Source organism: Balearica regulorum, chromosome 2 (genome assembly GCF_011004875.1).
Source record: "Balearica regulorum gibbericeps isolate bBalReg1 chromosome 2, bBalReg1.pri, whole genome shotgun sequence".
Lineage (NCBI taxonomy): Eukaryota > Metazoa > Chordata > Aves > Gruiformes > Gruidae > Balearica > Balearica regulorum.
In genome coordinates this window covers 148,996,436-149,021,853 of record NC_046185.1, presented here as the reverse complement: position 1 = coordinate 149,021,853, position 25,418 = coordinate 148,996,436, and the positions used below count along the sequence as shown (strand labels likewise).

The window sequence follows — 25,418 nt, the reverse complement described above, 5'->3', positions numbered from 1 at the left end:
AGAGAGAAATTCAAAACCTCAAACTTCAGCAGAAATTGTGGCTTGTCAGCCCAAAATACATGGATACCTTAAGGGCAAATGGTGGCTGAAATACAGATATTAAAGTTTCTTTAAAACATGCCATATTAACTTTTAGCAAAAACTGTTAACAGTCAAGGTGAATATGACTATCTTCAGCCGCTGGTTGTGATAATTTTTTTTCTATGTTACTGCCTAGCTTTTCCAAATGATGAAAATATAAATGTAACTGCAATAGAAATTATAGCTGACAGATGTTCATTTTTGAGGGGCTATTGCTTCCATTATTTTAGCAATAGCATTGGCACAGCTTTTAACATGTCATCAGTGTTTCTAAGATAAGCATCAGTCGTCTTTTTTTTTTTTTCCAGGGTTTTACAGTGTGGCCTGCCAAATCACTATTGCTTCAGGCTGAAAATTTCAATGTTTCTTGTCCAAAGAACAATTTTAAAATCATTGTGGTATTCTGAAGTATAGCAGCCAAAACACAAAATTACAAATTAGCGTTTTAAATACTGTTTAATGCTTCTGTAACTCAAAAATCCTTTTTTAATTAAAACTTAAAATTTGAAGTCAATAATTCATAACATCTAGAAGAGTTCTAACTGAGTAGAAGGATCAGATTTGTTTGGTAATGGGTAATATTTTCAAAGCATAAATCATCCTTAGTTATTCATTATAACTTTAAAATAACAATTCCAGGTAATAAAGGAATGCTATCAGGGTTCTTGGCCAAAAAAAGTATATAAAAAATTGCACTTTTTTTAAAGGGGTGGGGTAATACTGTGAACAGGAACCTTTAAAATTGCTTTGTGTTAAAAAAAAAAATAAAAATTCTGCATTTGTTTAACACTGAAATAAGCAACAGACTGTCATAGATAAGGTTTTCAGAATAGTCTCACATGAAGAATAACCTTGGGAAGCTTTTTTCTGTCTGTGTGAAACTTGGTATAATAAACATATTATTTACATGAACGCGTTAGCAGAGAACTGGATTTGATGATTCAGGAGGTTTGTTCCAGTCCTGTGTTTCTGTGGCTTACAGAAATGAATGTGCCTAGCATGCAGATGTGTTTCCATTATATTCTTTTGGCTACATGAGGATAATTACATAAATATACATGTGAAGAAGTTCTTTGTAAAGACAATCAGTGTTGTCAGTGTTGGAACTACTTAAAAACTAACAAACAAGAAACCCCCACCTTTTTAAAGGCTCTTTTTTGAAAAATGAGATAGCAAGTCATGATGAATCCAGGCAATAGTGTATCTTCTTTCCAAATCATATGTGTTAGGCTCGGAAGTCTTTAATTATTGGAGCTTTTACCTTTGCAAAGTGACATATAAGATGTTGCATCTTGTACTTCAAGATCTGTAACAAAAAGTCAATTAGTCCTTTGTGCTGTCTTGTGTGATAGCAGGGCTAGTTCCATATAGTTTATTTTCGATTGAACAATTCATTTTTGTTTTATTTCAGGCCATCTCACTGTGTAGGTGAAATTGTATACATGGTCTTTTTATTTGATTGTCTTTGTGTCAGGTTTTTAAGAAAAATGGTCTATATTAGTATGTATGTGTTTACCTTAAATTCAGCTTCTTTGAGGTTTCTTGAAGATGAGGAACCTCTGAGACAGACCTTCTTTTTAACTTCCTTGCCTGCATGTGGATGAAGATCCTCTTCCTACCTCTGGTATCCTGTCCACCCTATCTCCTTTCGTCCTGTGTTCTTCTCACTGGGACCTCTTCCTTGCGGGCTTCGTCCCCTGCTCTGCTGTCCCTGCTCTGCTTTGTCTGTGCCTCAGCATCCTCTACTTGACCCCTTGTGTCCTGCCTGCTACCGAGGCAAAGGAAGGGAGATCTGGTCCACGTGGCTGTACCACAAGGGAAGTGTTGCTTGTAGCGAGCTGGAGCAAACCTAACGTGAGGGGCGCAGATGAGGTATTGGGCATAGGACAAGATTTTAAATCTTTCACATACTGTATTTAAGAAGAATACTTCGGAGCAAGTGTTGTGTGTTGTGATGGTGCAGAGCCTGTCATCAGATCGTGTGGTGTGGAGGGCTTGGGTGTAGGCCAAGGCTGTTGGATGTCAAATGGTTGTTGACAAAGGGCTGGAAGGAAGGGAGTGCCTCTAAAGCCAGTCTTGCTGCAAAATCTGTTCATGTCACCAGCATGTCCTGTCTGTCCTTCAGTAAAGAAAAGATTGATTTTTTTTTTAATTCTTCTAATGAGTTCTTGATAGATTTCTGCCTTCTTTTCTGCTATAAGTAAACAAACTTTCCATGTAAGATTCATTCTTAAATTACACCTCAAAAATCCATAACCTGTTGTTTGAGAGAATTATTGAAGAAATAGAGAGGCAGTGGTTAAAATACTGTAATGGCTGTCAGGAATGTAATGGCACACCTGTTACATTTTTGATTTAAATCTTTAAATCAGATAGTCTTTGATAAAATACATACTTGTTGAATTAAGGTTTGTAGCCACGTACATTGTCTGTTTAAATTGAAATGCCTAATTAGCATTTTAAACAGTAACGTCATCTGCAGTACACTTACTAAATAATACAATTCCTTCTTATAATCTTTTGAGGTGTTGAGATACTGCTTGCAAGACTGTCATGTCTGAAGGGGAATAAATATGAAAGATGGCCTTTAGCCTTGGGAAATGAGGTTTTTTCTGTCACTTTCTATTACCAGTGAAGAAAGATTCAAAAATCTGAATCCCTGGGGGTTGATGGGAGAAGTCACCTTTCTCTGTTAATGGTAGCCCAAGCATCCCTGATGGTTACCCTATCTGGACTAAAGTTAGGCTGTGAATTTGCTCCCTATGTTTGTATGTTACGATTCAGTTAGCTAAACCATTTCCAAATAAAAAATAATACACCCCCCCACCCTCCCCCCAAAAAACCCCAAACAACAAAAACAAAACTCACAATCATAACCAGCTTGGATAAACAGGGAACTCTTAAGACAGCTCCAGTGCAGCTCAACCCATACATGTCCCTCTGACCCAATGAAAGGCATCTGAAGGTTCTGAGAGAGTTGGCTGATGTCATTGCAGAGATACTGTCTATCCTCTTTGGAGGATCATGAGGACTGGGGAGAAGGTCTCCATTAACTGGAAAAAAGCAAATTGTGCACCCATCTTGAAAAAGGATGAGAAAGACAATGCTGGGAAGGCAGTCAATTTGCCTTATCTCAGTCGTTAGGAAACTCGTGGAGTTGGTTCTCTTGAACTTGTTTCTGGGCATGTGAAGGAGAAGGTAACTGGGAATAGCTAGTGTGGATTTACCATGGGTAAATAGTGCTTGACAAGCATGATTGCCTTTTATGATGGAGATGACTAGAGTGACGTTCTTCAAGGTCCATCTCGTGTAATATCTCTATCGGTGACCTAGAGAGAAGATGGAATACACTCATCAAGTTTGCCAACAACACCAAACTAGAGGGTGCAGTCAATATGTGTGAAGACATATTCAGTAGGACTTAGGACTTAGTCTGGAGGGATGATTCTGATAGGAATCTCTTGAAATTCAAGCACAAATGTTAAGTCTTGCTCCTGGAATACGCTAACCTCCTGCAGTGGTACTGGCACCTGGATGGTGATGAAGACTAACACCATACTGGACTGCGTCAGTAAGAGCACAGCCAGGATTTTGAGGGAAGAGATCATTCCCCTCTGGCACTTGTTGGGCTTGGTTAATATTGTTCCTTAGTTCTTCCATCCACAGAGTGGGGATAGTCCATCCTCTTTGCCACGCTTGCTCACCCATTTAATCCTCAGTATTGAAATCTCTAGTTCTGCCTCTGAGCCTATTTAGTGTAAATTTGTGTCTTGTCAGAGTCAGAAAGTTAATAGTTTTCCAGATCGCTTACATTGTGCACACATGCTCCCTCTCTCTTAGGTCCCTGATCTCCAGCTGCACTGCAGTACAAATGTACTTTGGTACATTCATTTCTTTCTGCTTTAGCTAGCAAATCCGTTAATGCAAGTTAACTGTAGTTGGGGCTGTTACCTGTTTATTACAAGTTTTCAGTGTCTTACCCCCATAAATGTTTTTGCACTGAAAGGCTTTTCCTGAAATATCACTAGTTGCAACTGTTGACCAATTTGCACGCTCATGTTCAAAGAGAGGTGACAAGTGCTATCTTCCCCTTTGCCAGAGATGCTCTGTCACCATGCTGGCTCTCTTTCCGATGATTGGTCTCTTGGGTAACTTCATAGACAGTAGTGCAGAACAAATTGTATTTGTGTCCTTTTCTCAAATGAAAAGTAAAACTTGAAGTAGTCCTGGAGTTTTTGACCTTTTTGTTATAAGTATTTAAAGGGACATGGGTAATCTGTGAGATGACAAACTGAGAGGGCTTCTCCTCTGGCTTGTTTGTTCTGTACGCTTCACTGTGTTTTGGACACAGTAGTTTTCATCGATAAGTGAGCTGAAAACATCCTTTCACATGCTCTGTGGGGAGTTTTGGGGTGCAGATACACCAACTGATGAAGGAAGCTGAAAAGGGAGACAAATACTGCAAGCACTGAAGAGAAAAGTCAAAATACAAGGGATATAAATAGTTGTTTAGGTTTTGTTTTTTATTGGACAGCAGCAGTGGAGTTTACCAGTGCATTAAGTTAGTAGGCAGTAACTCATATGGCATATGTCAGGGTTTGCTCTGTAATCACTTTACATTATGTAAAAGCTTGCCATTAGCTGACCTTCAACCTCTTCGGGGATTGAACAGTTATTTCCCTCCTGCACCAATGTCACTTGCAGTTTCTTTAAAGCTTGCCTGTTCCTAAAACCACTTTAATTTTGATTCATCTGGGGATTAGATCCACTGTGAAATAATAATAATTTGAATAATTATTGTTGCTTTCAAGAACTTAGAAACTGTTTCTCCTCAGCTGAATTCCTGGATTTAAGTGTTGTGGGAAATTGTGTAGTGATGCGCAACACTTCCGTATTCACAACTTGTGCAGATTTATTTCAAACACTAGCATTTTTGTAACTTTTGGGAGTAGAGACTGTGACATTTTGAGTTAAGTCTGTAACAAAGTAACTTAAAGCTGAGCACTTCCAGTTCACATACTATAAACTAATTCATTGTTCAGTGGATGGTTATACTTCGTAGTGGACATTAGTGCTGCTTCTGTCAGGATTTCCTGCGGGGAAGCTGAGCAAATGAGAAAAGGCAACAGTAAGCTGTTACAGTTTTGAAATGGAACTGTGACCGAGGTTCTTCCTATCTCCTAGTTGCTGTAGAGAACAGGGCTGTAAATGCTTCTAATTTATCACTCTGGTGCACTAATTTTCCACTGTGAATGCAAGTAAAACTGAGATTTATTTTTTTTTAAATTGTAGTATCACAGGTTTGCTGTGAGTTGTTTTGCTTTCCCTTTTTATTCATGTTTCTAGTTTGCAGCTAGGTTTTTGGGGGATATGATTTTTTAACATATAACTTCAAATTATATTGTATTTTCCACTCCAGACAATTTAGCAGGCTGTTACTGCTAAACCTTCCAGTACTTAAATTGTTTGTTGCCTTGTTTTAAATTTACATTGCCAAATTTTGATGGCACAAGTGCTGCCTTAACAGAACTGTTAGTGACTGTTGGAAAAGCACAATGCAGCACACGCAGTTGTGTTTGCACAAAGCAAAGAATAAACCTCTGTCTGTGAGTGTTCATTGATTTCAATAGGCTTTTCAGTAGCTCTGCATATTACAATTCTTAGCACCTAGAATACATTAATATTCATTACAGCAGTACAGTTCAGCCCCTGCTTGTGACTTGATTTATTTTTTTTTAAATTATTTTTTTCCCTATCCCCTCTTCTACTGGAGCAGGAAGTAGAATTATTTTTCTAGTCCTGATAACGTGTTCTAGATGATGTTACGGCTCTTTTCTCAGAATGATTGAAAATGCATCTTTTGGCTTCTTCCATCTTGTAAGAAACATGTTAAATACTAGAAATACTTAAAGCTTTTTGGAATCTTTCATGATGACCCTTGTGGCTATTGAGACTGTGAGGTGCTGGGCATGTATGGCATGCAATCGTTTGTATGAACAATTAGTGGAAGAACTAATTGGTATGTAGTAGTGCCATCTTTTAAAAATATCAATACTTCTTTATTTGAATGTATGGAGGATGGGAGGGGGTTAGTTCTTTGGATGCTGGAAATCTGTTTAAAATGCTTTTTTTGTTTGCTTGTAACTTGGCTTTATTATTTGAACGCTCATTTAAACCAAATGGTTTTCGGTAGTCTTAATGCCCATATTTTACTGTAGGAAATTGTACTTATCTGTCTCTTGAGTTTAGACTTACTGATGTAATGTGTGTTTTTCACTTGCGCACATAAACAAAAATAGTCTGCTTGAAAATAATATTACAAGAGTTTAGCAAATAATTCCTGTTTCAGTCACTCACAGCAAAATCTAAAATCAAGTGTGATGTTCTTTACTCTTATCTCTAATGTACAATTAACATTATTACAAAATGAAACAGGTTCTTAAAACAACAAGAAAGTACATTTGGCAGTGTGAATTAGTTGGACCCCTATGTTTGAAAGACTTTGTGTTTAAGATACTTAACCTGATATCCCAACAATGAGAAGTTCAAACAGCTATTTAGTTTGAGCATTTGATTAATGCATTTAATATGTTAATATATGACATATTACCTTTGTAGATGAACCGACTAGTCCTAGTATTGACCATGATATTGCACACATTCCTGCTTCTGCTGTTATTTCTGCATCTGCTTCTCAAGCACCTGCTATAACAACTGTTCCTCCCAGTCCTACATCTCCAATCCCTTTAATTCGGCGACAGCTTTCACATGATCATGGTGAGTGTTGATTTCTTTTTCTTTTTCTCATGCAACCTTTTGCTTTTAAACTCTGGAGAACAGGAGTGAAAATTTTAAACTAGTGCGTGAAATAAATTGCAAAAATGTGATTCAGGTTCTTACGTACTCGAAAATTTCTATTTGGTTGTAGAATCCATCCGGCCTAGTGTCCTGGATAGCCAGCCTGCCACAAAAACTGAGAGATCAAAGTCATATGATGAAGGACTGGATGACTACAGAGAAGAGGGAAAATCGTAAGTTCATGAAAAATATCAGTTAATTTGGAGGTTTGTTTTTTAAAGTGTATAAAATCTCATTTTAACATTTGTTTTTCTCCCAACAGATCCATTAAGCATGTATCTAGTTTAAAGGGGATTAAGGTAGGTATATATGTGTATAACAACTCCTAAGAATTACACATACCAGTGTGCCAAGTTGTATGAATTTTACAAAGTGATGTGTTAAACGCAGACATGAAGTTTATTGGAATTGCTACTCATAAAATTGTTCTTAATTTTGATTGATTTTGATATTTAAATTGATTCTATTGTTTTTCCTCAATTGGTACGGTATGCATTGCATAAGTAAACATGGTCTCTTTTTTCTAGGCTCACCACATGGTCCTTGATTTTTTTTTTTGTTTTCCTCAGCCTCTGTAAACAAAGCATATCTATGGCATGCTTTTGTAAAAATTTACTAATGAAAGCCTAAGACTCCTGCAGTTTCTCAAATTATTCTTGGGATGTATAAGGTACTATCGTTGTGTGGAAACTTCAGAAGTTATATTTTCCCAGGGGGATATTTTTTAGGGGCTTTTTGCTGAATGAGGTGTCAGCTTTTAAAGAGAGAAACATTTTGAATGTAGGGATTGTAGAGAAATGTCTTTAGAAGTACCCTAGTACCCTGTGGGGTTCTTTCTGTGATGTTTTCTTTAGGTCCCAGACAGCCAGAAATCTTCAGAAGACTCTGGTTCCCGAAAAGATTCTTCTTCAGAGGTCTTTGGTGATGCCTCCAAGGAAGGATGGCTCCATTTTCGTCAGCTTGTTACAGACAAGGGAAAGGTACCTGTCATGTTTGTTGTTTTAACCTGGCACAAATACTAAGCTGGTGGAAACCTAAGATAAGAAACGTAAAGCCTTTTTGGTTTTTTTATTAAAATTTTTGGGATGTAAGCAGCAATAAGACTGACAGAATTTTAGACCTATTAGAATGTTGACTTCAGTGAATTCCTCAGCTTCTTTGACAGAGTGCTTTCTGAACTGTCTTCTGAACTGATAGGACAAGAGGAAATGGCCTCAAGTTGTGCCAAGGGATGTTTAGATGGGATATTAGGAAAAATTTCTTCACTGAAAGGGTTATGATGAACTGGAACAGACTGCCCAGGGAAGTGGTTGAGTCACCATCTCTGGAGGTATTGAAAAGAAGCGTAGATGTGGCACTTTGGAACATGGTTTAATGATGGAGTTGGCAGTGTTAGGTTTATGGTTGGACTCGATTTTTTAAGAGTCTTTTCCAACCTAAATGATTCTATGATTCTGTGATTCTAATTTTACATTTCAAAGCATCTGTGAAGTAAACTCATTTCCAATGACTTATTAAGTGGTAAGAATCAGTCCCTTGATGATTGTAGTTTGAAAAAAGCTCTGATTTTTGTGAATGTTGTGGAGTTGAGTTCAAATTAACCTTCTGCACAAGTATAGATTAAGACAAGGAAAATTGGGAGTCTGGAATTGCAGTGGTGTATAAATGTGAGTCTGACTTGAATGAAGTTTAAAAGGCATGTGCAAGAGTCCACTATAAAAATTTTTTACTATATTTGTATTAATGCCACTGTGAAATTCTAGTCACATTCTGTTTCTTGCTACTGTCGTGTGTGAACACAGACCCAATGGATGATCTGGGAGGGCAGGCTATCGAGCAGTTCACTCCTCTAATGAAGAGAAATTTGTGTGCTTTGGTGTAGTTTTTCATAGGTCATTGTTAAGAATGGTATAGGTAGGTGGTTAGTCTTTCTTTTTAAAACTTCTGGAGGTAGTTTTTTTTAAACCCAAAACATTAATTATAACAAATAAGCAAACTAACATATCAGTTGATGTTTTTCAGCGAGTTGGTGGGAGCATTCGGCCATGGAAGCAATTGTATGTTGTTCTTCGAGGTCATTCACTTTATTTATACAAGGATAAAAAGGAACTAGTGACCCCGTCTGAAGAAGAACAACCTATAAGCATCAATGCTTGTTTGATAGACATCTCATACTGTGAAACCAAGAGGAAAAATGTATTTAGACTCACCACATCAGACTGCGAGTATCTGTTTCAAGCTGAGGACAGAGATAATATGTTAGCATGGATTAAAGCAATACAAGACAACAGCAACTTAAATGATGAGGTAATCGTATCATATATAATGCAGAAGCCACAGTTCTTGTCTTTTAATTAAAAATTGATTGTATTTTCTTGTAAGTAATACTTCAACAAAAGAAATCATTTGCTATTAAGCAATAGACAAAAATGTGTACAGGAACATGCAAGAAAACGAGGTGAAAGACAAGGTAACTGAGTAAATAAATAGAGTTTAAAAAAGCCTGACATACTAATAATGAGAGAGAGTAGACTTTTGAAAAATGAATTAATGTTGTTGCTGATTTGACTAAAGATACACTTTAGAGATTTTTGACAGATGTTTAATATCTTTTTTAAAAGATAATTGCAGTATTAGAACCAGTGTGTTCTGTCTTCAGACTTGCATTGCAAAGTGGTGTGTACAATGGCACAAAGTGATGACTTTCTCAGTAGTTAAAAAGTGAAGCTTGGAGGGATGCCTGATTCTCTGATTAAATGGCGATGTTTCTGTGAATTAAATGTTCGTGCTAATTATGGAAGGCAAACATATACTGTTGTACATAACATACCAGTATCTGTCCCCATATTGCCCTCAGTGCATTTTCATTTCAGTGATGAGCAACAGAGGCAATTTTCATGTCTGTGGTCATGCACATCTGCTCAGATTTGAAATAATTATCCAAAAGAAAATGGATTAATAAACATTATTAGACAGATGGATAAAAGCACGTTTGAATTCATGGCTGTTCCAGCTGTATGTATAGTAGTAATTAGTTATATAAGTACTGTGCGCACATAGGATTGGATTTTTCAGAGTAGTAGGGTGTGTTGACTTGCATGTTTCCTATTTAAAGTTACTTTCAATTGAACAGGATTTAATCAGATTGTATTGCTTTGGAAAAAAATCTAAACAGCAGCACTTAATTTGTAATTACTCTTTAGTTTTTCTCATGTTTTTTAAATGTTCTGTCCTTATTGTTCTCAAGGACTAGCTGTTAGATTTATTTTTTTTGACTGTACTGAAATGTTAATTTTCATATGTGGTCTGTTGACAGGAAGAGTTAGTTGTATTCTGAAAGTAAACAACACTTGTTACATTTTGTAAGATTGTAAAGTAGATCTCCTTTTGTTTTATAGGATACTGGTGTCACTAGTAGAGATCTAATTAGTCGAAGGATTAAAGAATACAGTACAATGATGAGGTAGGTGAATTATATGCTGCCGGTAGTTCTTGTAGACTTCCTGTAGAACTACTTTTTACTGAAGTAATATGTCTTGTTTCAGTTCTTCAAGCAGCAAAACAGAGCCATCTCCCAAAACACCTCGCCAGAGTCTAAGTATCAGACAGACTCTGCTTGGAACTAAAGCAGAACAAAGGACCCAGAGTCCACATTCTCCTAAGGATGAGTCTGAAAGAAAGCTTCTCACTAAAGGTCTGCATGTGTTGTGTATTTCTTTAGTTCCTTATAGCTCCACTGTGGGGCGACCAAGGTTCCTTTCTCATGCTTTTCGAGCTCATGCAAACCAAGTATTAATCAGGTTTGGTTTTTTAAGTTCCAGCTATAATCACCCATTTCTCCTAACTACTTCGTTTAGATGTTATCTTAGATACACTTCAGGTCTTCTCAGATCCATGAAGCTTTTTATTCCAATCCTCTCTCAAAAGGGTTTGTTTTGGTTTTGGTTTTTCCTACAGCTCCATGTAGTGTTAGCAGTATTAAAATACAGGTCTTGTGCTTACTTGTGACCAAAATTTCGTAAGCTTTGGAAATAATCTTGTGTGTAATTCATACTTTTGTCTCCGGCTGACTTGGAAATAACAATGTAAATTAATATTTTAAATATGCTGTTAAGAAACCAGAGTTTTCCATTCAAGTGTTTTAGAAGTAGAGAATAACATTATTTTTTTCTTAATCTGTAAAATATGGGAGAGGAACTACACTATCTTTTCCAGAACAAAATTACTGCCTGCTGAGTTTTAAAAGAATCCAATGAGCTGGCACTGCAAACTTAAATGAGCAACTGATCTCCATCAAATAATGTCACAAGCTACTTTTTTTTTTTTCCCCAAAGAATGTGTAAATGTATGGTATTTCTGATCAGACTGTGCGTGTAAGGTTGTTGCATACAAATTCAGGCAACTGGCTGAGCAATCACTTTTGATCAACCACTTTTGAACAATTCGGTCTTGAATTTAAGCTGTGAGTGAATTCTGTTTTATTTTACTAACAAATATCCTTTTGCTCCTGCTGTGATACAGATGATGCAACTAAATAGCAGATGTTAAGTAAATGTCAAATCTGCTGAAAGAATATTTCCAGAAATACTTGAATAAGAAGGAAGTACTATTGTATTAGGCATCTTGCAGTACCGGATAAATGGGAATTGTAATTGGCTACGTGAACTGTATAGAAGATATAAACAGAGCAAGTGAACTTTTTATCTGATTTTTTGATAGATAATACTTTTAAGTGCTTGAGTCCTGTTTGGAATGATTCAGTAGTGACTAAAACCTGGTAATTTTTGAAAGAGTGAGTAGACCTGCACAAGTGTGAGCATGGCTGTACAGTTTCATAGGTATTTTGTGCAGCACTGTGATTCAGTAGAGACTTAATCTTGTTTTACTAAATGTAGATTTTCTTTTTTTTTAAATTAATTTATGTACCTTTAGTCTTAGAATGATGAAATTCCACAGTATCACCCAGCTACTTGCTTTTCAAATTTGGGATGTGAGTATGTTCAAATGTATCTTTTGAATCACAGAAGAGTAAAGAAGGTGTGTCTAAGACAGACTAATATTTAGTGAGTTATTGTAGGAACCTGGGCCAGTAAAAGAGGTAGAAATTCAGTAGGTGTCACTTGAGCTCTGCAGATCTGTTACCCGTATTCACAGTAGTTTTTGTGACTTAAATGCTCTTATTTTTCTTTATTTCCTTGTTTGCATTATACTAACACAAAAAGATGAGACAAGCCCACCAAAAGACAAGGGGACGTGGAGAAAAGGCATTCCAAGCATTATGAGGAAGACATTTGAAAAGAAGCCGTCTGCTGTAGGAACATTTGGTGTTAGACTAGATGACTGCCCCCCAGCTCATACCAACAAAGTATGGAAGGACAATTTTTCTTTCCATTGTGATTTTAAAATACTTTTTGTGTGAATTACTTTAAAATGTATATATAACTTTTCTTTTTCTTCAGTATATTCCACTGATTGTTGACATATGCTGCAAACTGGTTGAAGAAAGAGGTCTCGAGTACACAGGTATTTACAGAGTTCCTGGAAATAATGCTGCCATCTCAAGTATGCAAGAAGAGCTCAACAAAGGAATGACTGACATTGATGTCCATGATGATGTAAGTCTTTGATCACACTATTTCCAGGTTGAACTCCCAAAAACTTCTGGTTGTGTTGTGATTATAGAAATATAAAGCATGTCTGTCCTTTTCTTCTAAATGTGTAGAAATGGCGAGACTTGAATGTGATAAGCAGTTTGTTGAAATCCTTCTTCAGAAAGCTCCCAGAACCTCTTTTTACCAATGGTAAGTTGTTTACGTTACGATTTTGTCTTTAGGAATTATTGTTGAACAGTTATCTTGCATCTTTCAGATGATTTGAGAGAAAATCCAGTGGAATCATCCTAACTAATAAATGCCCTCTTTGTTCCTTAAAGAGCAGGGAGTCATGGTGATCATAGAGCTTAAAAATGAGAGCTGTAAATAGAATTTCTCTGATGGTGAAGGAATTATGAATGTGCAAAAAAACTGAGTATAATTTGCAATTCTGTTTTCAATATTCTGACAGCTGTTTTTTTCCCCCATTGCCATCTTACTAAATTGTATACAATATAATGGGCTAATTTAACTTCCAAAGGTCATTCATATATGTATGTTACCAGTATTCACAGGGAGTGGGGGGTTGGGGTGTAAATATACATAGTATATACGTACATATATATATGTATATATAAAAACTTATATATAATGTATGATTAATTTCTGCTTTTTTTAACAGACAAATATGCAGATTTTATAGATGCCAATAGAAAAGAAGATCCTGTTGAACGTCTGAAAACACTGAAGAGACTGGTAAGCTGAAATCAGGTGTGTTGTAGGAGCACTACAAAATTAGCATTAAATGTTTGATGTTCTGAATAGTGATTGTTTGTTTCAGATTCATGATTTACCTGAACATCATTATGAGACTCTCAAGTTTCTTTCTGCACACCTGAAGACAGTAGCAGAGAACTCAGAAAAGAACAAGGTATCAGAAACAAAAGTATAATGTATTTTGGTTTGTTTCATTCATTAAATACAGGATTATTTCTATTAAGGTGATAATTTATTATAGTAGATAAAATTAAGACCTTTGCTATCTCAAAAGATTTTTGGATTACACTAAGGACTCCTGCAAAATATGCACCTGTTTAGTGTGAAATAAATTTATTCAAAGTAGTATTAATTCTTGTGGGAATAACTGCTTACATACTAAATCTATCACAAGTCTGTAAATTTCATATAATCCCATCTAGACACAAGTAAGAGTGTGCCTGGACAGGACACAGGTAAATGTCTGTGACCTGAATGAACCTGTTGCCAGAGGTTGTCACACCAGCCTTGTGTGAAGCTTGGCTTCCTGGACACTTGAGTAATTTTTAAGACTAGGGCTTGATGTAATTACTTGAATGTTTGACCCCGGAGATGCTGGTTTGGCTGGTTTTAAGAAAGAAAATTGATGATGTAAAGGGTGGTAGTTCACCACTATAGGGTCTTAGTCCACCACTAAGAATATCTTTTTGTCATTTCCATGGGGTGGGGAAGAGTTAGTTTGCATTAAGTGCTTCTGTGTATGCTATAATCCTACAGTAAATGCAAATAATAGTGTCCCCTCTTTTTACCTCTCAGGGAGGGGTAGCTGAATGCAAAGCTGTGCACAATACAGGTGTGCTTATGGATGCTTGCCTCAGGGCAGGTAACATGCTGCCTTGTTACTTGGCTACCAATGTGCAGGGTACAGGAAAAAAATTGATGTGATTGATGCTATATAGAGGAATCTATGGCCAATCTTAAATCCTCTAAAAGATCAGAAAATTACTCAATTCAAATGAATATGGTAGGTTCCAACATCAGTTCTGCAAATAATACTTTATAGTTAAATATGAAAGAAAAATACGTGTGCATGTGTATATAAAAATATTTAACAAATTATAACCTTTAGTGGAATTACAGCTACACTATAAGGAAATAATAGTAAATGTAATTTTTTAAGTGCAAAGTAAACCTTTATTTATCACTGTATGGTTTAGGCATGCCATATAAATGTTGTTTAAATGATGTTAATGTTATAGAATACGTAAGGCTAGATGAGTGAGGTGATACTATAGTTGTATGACTTGTCAAAGGCCACAATTGAAGTCAAAGTGAGCATTAGGGGCTTGTGTCATGTTTGCAACTTTCTTCTGGTAAGCACAAGGACTTTGCCTCCTATATATTATTGGTCTATTCTATGTCACAACAGTCTAAGTCAGAGAAGTAAGCAAAAATAGAAGGTAAGTATTCTGCTGCTGCTTTCTTGGAATTACAAGTCAGAGATGTAACAACAAAGTAAAGTAAGTGGACAACTCATGTTGTGACATGATCAGATAACTCTGAGTCTGTCTCATGAATAGATGTGTTGGGTCTGTGATGCTGGTTGCTGCCGCCTCCTCCAAAGTAGTTGCAGATTGAATGAGCTCTTTGTGAGCAGACATAATACAGTATTTGATTACCAGCTTAATTTTTTCATGTGTCATGTAAACATTTTCAGGAAAAAAACCCCAGGGAACTACCAATGCCGCCTTATAAAAAAAAAAATAAATTCTTAAAACATGAATGTGTCTAAACAAAAGGCTTTATGGGAAGTAAAAAACCTCCAAACTGAAAGTGTAAAGAATATATCTGAGTTCTTGAGTTTTCTGTGCTTGTGGAGCTTTTTACTTGCAATGGGTTAAGGAGGGTTGAATTCTTAATGGCAGAAATGTTGGATGCATTTATTGCAGCTGTGTATAGGAGAGTTTTAGTATAGTGTAACATCCTTCCTGAGTCAGTAATGTGTTTTTTAAAAGCCTTTTCTTTGTTGTTATTTAAAATGGTTCTCAGATATTAACAGTGTTAGATTAACGTACTTAGCCCATATTATCATATTTTCTCATTATAAATGTATGATGTGGAAATACTTCATTTCTTAGATGGAACCAAGAAACCTGGCAATAGTATTTGGTCCAACGCTCGTGAGGACATCTGATGATAACATGACACACATGGTTACGCACATGCCAGACCAATATAAAATTGTAGAAACACTCATCCAAAAAGTAAGTGGATGCATTTCATTATTAAAAAATAAGATCGTACACAGATCGACCAGCTGTTCTCTTATTAGGCCAGTTTGGGTCTGGTATTTATCCTTTGAACTCCAGGATATAATTTTTAGTAATGTCCATGTTTTTTGTTCCACCTTTTGGGTTTTGTGTTTCCTGTGGGGTTTTCACCTTTTTTATTTTAAATTGTAGCATGACTGGTTTTTCACAGAAGATGATGCTGACGAACCTCTTGTAAGTATTGTGTCATGAATATTTGTGTTATAATTATCTTAGTTTAGAATCTGCTTCTGCTGCCTCTAGAATGTCTATATATTTCTTATTACATCACTGTATGGTTTGCTCTTCAGAAGCACCTTTTTAGCTCTCTGGCCTTGCAGTAATGATTTTTTTTTTTAAAAAAAGCCATGCATTTGTTATAAAAGCATAAAGCAAAATGGGAAAATAAGAACATGTGAGGAAAGCGTGTCCTCAGGTGAATAATGCAATTTTCTAAATGCTATTGAATCATAATGAACTATTTATGAAACGATGATGAAGAGATCTTTGTTTATTAACTATAGACAACAGTTCAGGAGGAAAACACTGTAGAATCTCAGCCAGTGCCAAACATAGATCATTTACTCACCAACATTGGAAGAACGGGAGTATCTCCTGGAGACGTATCAGGTAACTCTTGCCCGGACAGCGTTAGTCCGTAGGCTAGAATAACCTACTCTGTTAACTCACTCTAACTCTCTCTTCCTATTTTCTTTTACTAATAAACTCTTTTTCTCTTTTCCAAAAGATCATTACACTTCTTAAAGATTTGAATTGTTGATAATCATGCATGATATAATTTGGAAAACTTTGTTGTCTAACAGGAATATAATCATTAAAAGATGAGGCTTGCACATACTATTTTATTTATTCACAGTAACCCATGCAATCATCATCGTGAGGTGAAGCAGATACGCTGCTGTAAAGTGGTTTGTTGTGATGGCAGAAAGACTGTTCTTAGTGGTGTTCTAATATTGCTCCTTCCTAACATTAGGAATGCAAAAAATTGAGTTATGTTTTCTTGTCAAGTGATGGGCATTCTAATAAGTATGTTGCAGTATGTCTATACTAAAGCTGATTTCCTTCTGTTTATAAATGCCATCCTCTTTTGTGGCTAAGGACAAGCATTGCAGGCTCTTTTTTGGTGACTTTTTCCCCCCCTTCCTTCACTATACTATTGCACTAACCCAGCATGTTGTATCCCACAAATGTTATCCCTTCGTCTCCAGCTTTCGTTTCAGTTTTCAAAGGGTTGTTCAGCACTTACTGAAACAGTCACTTTATACTGATGTTGTAACAGGCGAAGTGGGAGGAGTCTATCACACGGTGATGTCATTAGTGGATTCTGTGATGTCACTGATGGACAGCTGGAACTGTAGGAAGAAGGAGGACTGTTGCCCACACTGTAGCTGCCTTGTCTGCAGAAACCCCCGTTTCTTGTAAATGGAGAAAAAAAAAAAAAGTTGATCTGTGCTGTAAATTTTCTTTTAAGAGTATTTTAAACAGATCAATGCTACTTTTTAAAAGTTTTTCTGCTGTTTCTTGTTATCTCTGAAGCAGACCCTGAGGAGAAATAGCATGGTATGGTCTACCAGTCTTTCTAGTCATAAAGCATTAGCCATGTGTCAAAAAGGGGTGTGGCAGGGGGCTCAGCTCTTTCTTCCTAGGGAGAAAGTCCCTAAAGCTGGAACACATCCAAGTTAATATTTTTCAGTCGTTGTGCTAGCCCCTTCCTACCCCCTTTATAATTGTATAATCTTGGGTTTTGCGAGACAGTAAAACTATGGTGTCCATTTTTCATTTCATAATAGCGCTTGTTATAGCAAAGTACAAAACTGGTAGCTGCTGAAATCTAGCCGATGTAAAAACAAAATTTTACCTATACGTAGTCGGAGGTGGAGAGAGATGAATAATTGGGGTTTTACACACAAAATACGACTTAATTCCTTTGTAACCTCACAAAAAGAATATGACTACATGAACCATGATTTGTACCTATAGGGCAGCCAACAGTACTAAGACATTCAATTTTGCTTTGTGCATCCTGAATCTCAGGAGAGTACACAGTATGATCCTGAAAAGGTCTCTCAGCTGCGGTTTTGCAGGGGCTGTATACTTAAAACATCAAATAAACATTAGTATTTCTGTTTTTTATTTAGAAGAACAGGGCTCCTTTGCCATTCCTATCATTGAGCTGGTTCTGCCTACAATTCACAGCATCCTTTCATGGCGGTGGCTTTCTGTGGTGCAGCTTGCATCTTTGTGAGCTCTGACTATTCACTGTTCTGGTTTTTATTTGCTTCACATTTTGTTCTGTGCTTGTCTTTTTCCATAAGTCCAGCATTGTCTGTAGCAACAATGAAAAAATTGCACAGAACTGAGCAGAATTTTTTTTAATTTTTCCACAGATTCCGCTACTAGTGACTCAGCAAAATCTAAGGTAAATCATTTCGTGAAATGGTGTAGCTTCTGAAATGTTAGATACTTGCTTGCTTTATTGAAATGCTTATATGTAGATGTACTACAGAGCTTATGTAGATTTTTTTGAGTAAGTGGTAATACTGTTTTCTCATCATATAATTTTGAAGTGTTACATTGGGACAGTGTCACTTGTTTGCAGTTAGCTGCATCTGCCAATGCAGTCAGCTGCACACATAAACAGCTTTGTTCCAAAGTCTTGTAAATGTGAGCACTTACCTCTCATTTAGTAGAAGTAAATGTATATAGTATGTTCTCTGTCATACTACTTACTCTCAGAGAGTATTTGTGTTTACCTTTTTCACTGCGAAAAGTATATGTAGAATTTAGCCTTTTCTTCCTCAGAAGGTAATAGCTCTTCTGCTTCTAGGAAGCCAAAGGTTGTGGTTAAAGGTTGCTAAGCAAAATCTCCCTAGGAAGTATCGCTGTGCTTGGGAGGACAGCCTTGTAGATGGGGGGGAATAAGACTGGAACATGGGCAATAGTTCAGGCTAATTTAATGACAGAGTTCTCATTTGACCCATGGGCAAATCTTTCAGTCTCTTAGGCTGTTCAGTAGTTGCTAACGCTGGATGTCTGTAGCACTGACTGATACGGCAGTATGCAGCTGACCTCAGTCTGCTGTGAGCACGTGATACAGCTTTGTGCTGGCCTGTATTTTAGGTGTATCACTGATGCCCCGCTCCGAGCTGAGAGCAGGAATTAATGCATCCTCCTAGTTCATTGTTGAGATGCCAGCCCAGCTGCTTTGTGAGGATGGTTGGTGGCTCAGCCACTGCCTCCAAAACACCCAACTTCCAGGACGCTGTGTCAAACTGCCTGTGCCAGGATGCTGCACTGTTTGGAGGTGGCCTCTTGCTGACCACCGCCTGTGAGCGGCACAGAGCAACAGCATTGGTCAGGCCATGGTCACGGGCCGGTGAGCAGCAGTGCGGACACATGCATATTGCCCGGGCCAGCGGCCTGCTTACTGCTCAGCCAGCCCTACTGGCAGCAAGGCACGTCCCAAGTGGAGCTCCAGCTGGCTGCCTTGCTTGGTACACTTCTTGGTGAGAAGGACACGTACCTGTTCCCAACCTGTGGAAAAAAATGTGCAGAGCTCACCCATACTTTATGGGGACAGTAGCTAATGCAAGAGTGCTGTCTGAGTAGTGAGAGTTGCTGGGGTCACTTGGAAAATGGTAGACCCCAACACCCAGCGGTCCATTGCCAGTCAGACTTGGTTTGGCACTTGTCTGACGGCACAGTGATTCAGAGATGATGTCTGCTGTCCGGAAGGTTCTTTGTCCACACTGCCTGTAGGCAGTCATTGTGCAGGCTTCTCAGATGCTTGTTTCTGTAGGGGCTCTGTGTGGGTTGACCCTGGCTGGGGGCCAGGTGCCCACCAAAGCTGTTTTATCACTCCCCCTCCTTCACTACACAGGAGAGAAAAAGTACAACGAAAAGCTTATGCGTTGAGATAAGGACAGGGAGAGATCACTCACTAATTATCATCATGAGCAAAACAGACTGAAGTTAAAGAGGAAATTCATCTAATTTATTACTAAGCAAAACAGAGTAGAGGAATGAGAAATAAAATCAAATTTTAAAGCACCTCTCCCCACCCCTCCCATCTTTCCAGGCTCAACTTCACTCCTGGCTTCAACCTCTTCTCCCCTCAGTGGCACAGGGGGACGGGGAATGGGGGTTACAGTCAGTTCATCACACGGTGTTTCTGCTGCTTTTTTGTCCTCAGGGGTAGGACTCCTCTCATCGTTCCCCTGCTCCAACATGGAGTCCCTCCCACAGGAGACAGTCCTTCATGAACTTCTCTAATGTGAGTCTCTCCCACGGGGTGCAGACCTTCAGGACCAGACTGCTCCAGCGTGGTTCCCCCACAGGGTCACGAGTCCTGCCAGCAAACCTGCTCTGGCCTGGGCTCCTCTCTCCAGGGGTCCACAGGTCCTGCCAGGAGCTTGCTCCAGCGCGGGCTTCCCACGCAGTCACAGCCTCCTTTGGGTGCCTCCACCTGCTCCAGAGTGGGGTCCTCCACGGGCTGCAGGTGGAATCTCTACACCCCCTCATCCTCCCTCCATGGGCTGCAGGGGGACAGCCTGCCTCACCATGGTCTTCACCACGGGCTGCAGGGGGATCTCTGCTCCGGCGCCTGGAGCACCTCCTGCCCCTCCTTCTTCACTGACCTTGGTGTCTGCAGAGTTTCTTACATCTTCTCACTCCTCTCTTCGGCTGCAAAAGCTCTAGTTTTTTTCCTTCTTAAATATGTTATCACAGAGGCGCTGATTGGCTTGGCCTTGGCCAGCAGCGGGTCTGTCTTGGAGCCGGCTGGCATTGGCTCTATCAGACACCGGGGAAGCTTCTAGCAGCTTCTCACAGAAGTCACCCCTGTAGCCCTCCCCCTGCCCCCCCCGCCCTATCCGCTACTAAAACCTTGCCATGCAAACCCAACACAGGCTGTCAGCAAGACTTAATGCGTATCTTCTGTTCACTCTGCCCTGATCTCTGAGCTCTGCATCAGGAGCATGGGATAGTCTCTGTCATGCAGGAGGAGGTTCTGGATAACCATGATTTTTTGTTGCTGTTGGTTGAGTAGAAGTTTCTCCCAACTGCTTCCTGTCCATGCTCAGGTAAACAAATCAGTATACTTTCACTGAGGCTGTCGTGGTCAATATAGCCACTGTATTACTGTATGGTTGTTTGACCTTGGCTTGTGAAGTTGTATAGTGGCAGTTTTCACCATTGCCAGCACCTCTTTAATTTCTGAGGAGATAGTGAATAGCAATGAAATTTGCACCAAGAAAAAGTTGTTTGAGCAAAAATATTAAATGTCCTGTGTCTGTTCAGTGCTTTGCTTTGGTCAGTGCATTTATGCTACAGTAATAGGCATCCTGTGACAGAGTTCACTGTCACGTTGGGGCTGTGATTCTGTGCTTGTGGAGCAGGGAAGTACCACGTTGGACAACAGCCAAGCAGATAGATGATTACCAGTGTGCATTAGCTTTCCCTTTGTCTTTAAGCTTATTCTCTTAACTAGGCATCTGCAATCGCTAGATGGTCCAAGTGTTTTTGTGAAAACTGTTACCATGATGATAGCTCTTCCCCCCACTTTTTTTCTCCCTCTCTGCAGTGCTGCCTGGTAACAAATGATCGGGATTTTGAAGACTTTTCGAGCATAGGCCATCACTGCTGGTCTGAGTCTTCCTTCCCTTGGGTCAGAGAGGCTAGATATCCGAACATGGACTTAGGTAGCTGGCGCCTAAGCTGCTTCTGTTGAGCCCTAGATAGATGTCAAATTTCAGTCCCACTATGTTAAAGGCCTCCGATGTGAGCAACTGCCCTTTTTGGTAGATACCATTGCTGTATTATTTTCTCAAATGTCCGCAGTGTGCAAACTGCACTGGTCAGCAGTTAAAGACAGGGTGGTACCTGCCGCAGACCTCCCCCTTCTTTTACAGGTGGTAGTGGGGCAGTAAGTAGGACAGGTACATAGCTTTGAAGTAGCCAGGTGGGAATGCTGTCAGTGTAGTGAAAACAGCTTTTAATTAATTTTATAAAATGGAATAATTGGGCTTGTCCCTTTATTACATCTGTGCAATTCTAAAGGTAGATTCTTCAAAAATCAGGAAGAACTTTTTCTGTCAATTTTCTATACTTGTGCCTAAACTAGGGTTTTGTATAGCTTTCATTTTATTGGAGCTAATGAATTGGTACAATTTACACACTCAGCCTGAAAGGTGAAAGATCAACTCAAAATAGTTTGAGAAATTAGCCTTTTCACATAGGTAAGAGATTGAAAGGAGAGATTGAAACTACACCCTTGGGACCTCATCTGTGAAGCGGTTTCTGTTGCAAAGCAGTCTTGAAAAGATCGTCTGGCTGTAATGGAGCTTCCTTTATTAGCCAATCAAAAACTAAATAGCTGTATATATAAACTAGTCTTTCTCAAGTTGAAGGGATTCAGACAAAGTAGAATTCTCAGGATGAAAATTGACTACTTGGCAATGCCATGTAGACTACAGAAAGAGCACGGAAATATTTCCTGAGTAAAGGCAGACTTTGTGCTGTGAAGCTCAGGATGTGTTTTTAAAAAGTCTTAGGCTAACAAATGTTTCTTTGCGTTTTCTAATTGTGCCCTCTCCCTTTTCCTTTTTTTAACAGGGTTCTTGGGGTTCTGGAAAGGATCAGTATAGCAAGGAACTGCTTGTGTCCTCCATTTTTGCAGCAGCTAGTCGCAAGCGGAAAAAAACAAAAGAGAAACCACAACCAAGCAGCTCAGAGGATGAGTTGGATAATGTGTTTTTCAAGAAGGAGCTTGCAGAACAATCTCGTGGTGACACAACAAAAGAGGACATAGCTAAAGGGGAATATGAGAGAGAGAGAGACATAGGGAGAAAACAGAGGATGTTTGTCCTGAAGGAAAAAGAGAACAGCAGTAAAAAAGATGTGAATGTTGTAAAGGATGAAAAGAAGTTATTAAAGAAAGAAAGTATCCTGTCAGAGGAACCTTCACTGCCTTACCATGAAAAATGTACAAAATTACCGAATCTCAGCTGTCTGCAAACCATGCAGAAGAATAACCCAAAAATGCCTATTTCACAATCTTCTTCCCAGGTTGAGGAGACAGTGTCTGACTCCGGCACTATGCTTAGCACTTCCTCCCAGGCTTCCCAGCACAGATACTCATGCAAAAAAGTAGCCAGTCCTGAAACTAAACACAATGAGTTTTTAGCAGCTGATGTCAGTTCCATCACCTCAGATTATTCCACTACTTCATCTACTATATATCTAACTGGTTTAGATGCCAGTATGCTGAGCCCTGAGGTGCAGTCAGTGACAGAAAGCAAGGGAGAAGATGCTGACGATGAAAGAAGTGAATTGATCAGCGAAGGGCGTCCTATGGAGACGGACAGCGAAAGTGACTTCCCTGTCTTTGCCACCAGTGCTGCTGCTGAAAGGCTGTCCAAGGGGAAGGTTTCAGAAGTGGTGAAGACTAGTCGGAGGAACTCTGAAGAAAGCGAAGTAAGTTGTACTGAGGGAAGTTCAACACCAAAGTTAGAGAGTCGCAGACTTTTTAGCTCACACAAACTCATTGAATGTGATACGCTGTCTAGGAGAAAGTCTGCGCGGCACAAAACGGACAGTGAGGGTTCAGGGGATGCGAAGAGTGAGAAGGACTTGCCTACTGTGACCAAAATGTTTGACATAATGAAAAAAGGAAGATCGACAAGCAGTTTAGCTACATCAGCCAGAAGTGAGGCTGACAAGCAAGAACCTACCTGGAGACTTAAAATTACAGATAGGTTAAAGCTGCGTCTCAAATCATCTGCGGATGACATGTTTGGAGTTGGTAATCAAAAAGCGAACTCTGCTGAGACTACAAAGAGAAAAAATATCAGACGAAGGCATACGCTTGGAGGACAGAGGGATTTTGCTGACATAAGTGTCCTGAATGCTTGGAAAGCTCAAGAGCCCAGTCAAAGTAGAGAGAGAGAATCTGAGCTTTCAGCTGTGAATCGGTTGAAGCCAAAGTGTCCGGCGCAGGACCTCTCAATCTCAGACTGGCTTGCACGAGAACGTTTACGTACTAGCACAACTGACCTTAATACGGGTGAAACTGGAAGGCCCAGACTTGAGAACACTAGCTTAGCAGATGTATCAAAGGTAGATCTGCCTTTGTCTGCAGAGATGCAGGCAGATGAAGGCAGTTCTTCCAGCAGCTTGACTTTAATTAATAGAACACCACCTTTGGGACCATTTCAGCCACCAGACCAGGTAAATGGTGAAAATTGTCAGAATATGAACAAAAACAACTTCAGCCCAGCAGTTGATGCCCATCCTCATAAACTGTCTGGGACCCAAGTGGTTAGATCTCGATTCTATCAGTATCTTTGAAATGGGGAGATATGTCCACTACAGCAATTCATTAACTTACTGTTACACTTCCCAGTAACTCTGTGTGTGTGTGTGTGTGTGTACATATATATATATATTTTCCTGTACTGTTGTTGTTATGCAGCCTTCATTTGGGCTGGTTTCATCAATATGCTCTGTGGAACGTCTTCACAGTGCATTACCACAGCCAGAAGAACACTAAAGTTAAAGTATATATATATATATTTTAAGAAAAAGTATATTTGATGGCTGCATACAAATGTTGAACAAAGCATCTGATGCAACATGCTGTGTAGTGTATACATGGTTTTCTGACTGAGAGTTGGCCTGGCATTAGTATGCAGAAAAATTGTTCTTTTGGTTTAGTCACTAACAAGTGCCTCATCATAAATTCATTTGGTTTGTTAGGGTGCCATATTGTTAAATTAGAGAAACTTATTACAAACAAATGAATGCATTTTACTGTTAACGAGTTTCATTACATTTTACAAATGTTAACACAGGTGGCTACAGAGCTTCCATTCCTTAGGCATTCCAGTAAATATTGGAGTTTTATATTTCCAATTTTAATACAGATTTTGAGTTTTATGTGACTTGAATTTTTAATCTTTCTGTAAAATAAGTAACTTAAATGTATATATTACATGTGTATCTTTTCTTCAGATACCAGATTTGATATAAATGTTGTAACATAGGCGTGTAGATAGTGGATACTGGATGGAACTGGTTTCTTTTACCAAGAATATAATTCTGCATGAAGACCTAATGAATCCAAACCTGTATCATGCCTGTGTGCATACCCACTTAAACACTGGAAATAAAATTGTTTTGGTGACTCTTTGCGTGATGTGAATTCATGCTAATGAACGGTTTTAAAATGTGATGTTTACAAAGTTGCCATTGGCAACTGCCCTCAGGATCGCAAACCCCATGTTGCTCCTGGATGAAGGCGCTTCTCTTTGAAGTCTTTTGTTCCTGGGATGCCATGGAGGCTCACGTATGAGAGGGATTCAGCTGGTTAAATGTTTTCATCTTTATACATAATCTGAGTCTAAGGTATGTAGCAAATTGGTTTGTTTAATACACTGGTTTCGTAGCACTGAAAAAAGCACGTCCATAAATCATCTCCAAGTCAATAAAGAGGGAATACCAGTATCCGCCAGTCCAACCAGTGCTGTAGTATGCATCTTGGACTTCTTACAGTTTTAACTACAAAGATGAGTTTGTACCCTAAACCCCTACTTTCTGTGTGTGAACTCTTGTTTCCTTCCAAAGTGACAGTGACAGTCCTGTGCTTTGATCCACTGTGGTTTTGATCCTTCTGAGAAATCACTATAAAGATGGGCTGTGAGGAAAAGCTTGGGGTACGGCGGTTGGGATCTGTGAAGGTTCTCACTGTGTAATTGTGTGCATCTAGCACCAGTCCACATAAAAATCACTCATGTTCTTGTGGTCT

General features: G+C 38.8%; 1 protein-coding gene across 8 annotated transcripts in view; it reads left to right on the top strand.

Moving 5' to 3' along the window:
* Nucleotides 1-24,797, top strand: part of ARHGAP21 (Rho GTPase activating protein 21) — a 117,563-nt gene extending 92,766 nt beyond the window's left edge. For 4 of the 8 annotated variants that reach the window (XM_075746364.1, XM_075746363.1, XM_075746360.1 and 1 more), the window contains 17 exons: nucleotides 6,700-6,858; nucleotides 7,010-7,112; nucleotides 7,202-7,238; nucleotides 7,794-7,919; nucleotides 8,962-9,246; nucleotides 10,338-10,402; nucleotides 10,485-10,633; nucleotides 12,162-12,304; nucleotides 12,399-12,554; nucleotides 12,662-12,740; nucleotides 13,213-13,286; nucleotides 13,372-13,461; nucleotides 15,425-15,550; nucleotides 15,749-15,790; nucleotides 16,120-16,225; nucleotides 18,004-18,035; nucleotides 22,229-24,797. In XM_075746364.1, the coding sequence (XP_075602479.1) occupies nucleotides 6,700-6,858; nucleotides 7,010-7,112; nucleotides 7,202-7,238; nucleotides 7,794-7,919; nucleotides 8,962-9,246; nucleotides 10,338-10,402; nucleotides 10,485-10,633; nucleotides 12,162-12,304; nucleotides 12,399-12,554; nucleotides 12,662-12,740; nucleotides 13,213-13,286; nucleotides 13,372-13,461; nucleotides 15,425-15,550; nucleotides 15,749-15,790; nucleotides 16,120-16,225; nucleotides 18,004-18,035; nucleotides 22,229-23,962 (3,506 nt within the window). In that variant the 3' untranslated portion in view covers nucleotides 23,963-24,797. Of the gene's footprint in view, nucleotides 1-6,699; nucleotides 6,859-7,009; nucleotides 7,113-7,201; nucleotides 7,239-7,793; nucleotides 7,920-8,961; nucleotides 9,247-10,336; nucleotides 10,403-10,484; nucleotides 10,634-12,161; nucleotides 12,305-12,398; nucleotides 12,555-12,661; nucleotides 12,741-13,212; nucleotides 13,287-13,371; nucleotides 13,462-15,424; nucleotides 15,551-15,748; nucleotides 15,791-16,119; nucleotides 16,226-18,003; nucleotides 18,036-22,228 lie in introns of all 8 variants that reach the window. The other 4 variants (XM_075746367.1, XM_075746365.1, XM_075746366.1 and 1 more) reach the window with 2 other exon arrangements.
* Nucleotides 24,798-25,418: the final 621 nt, after the last annotated feature.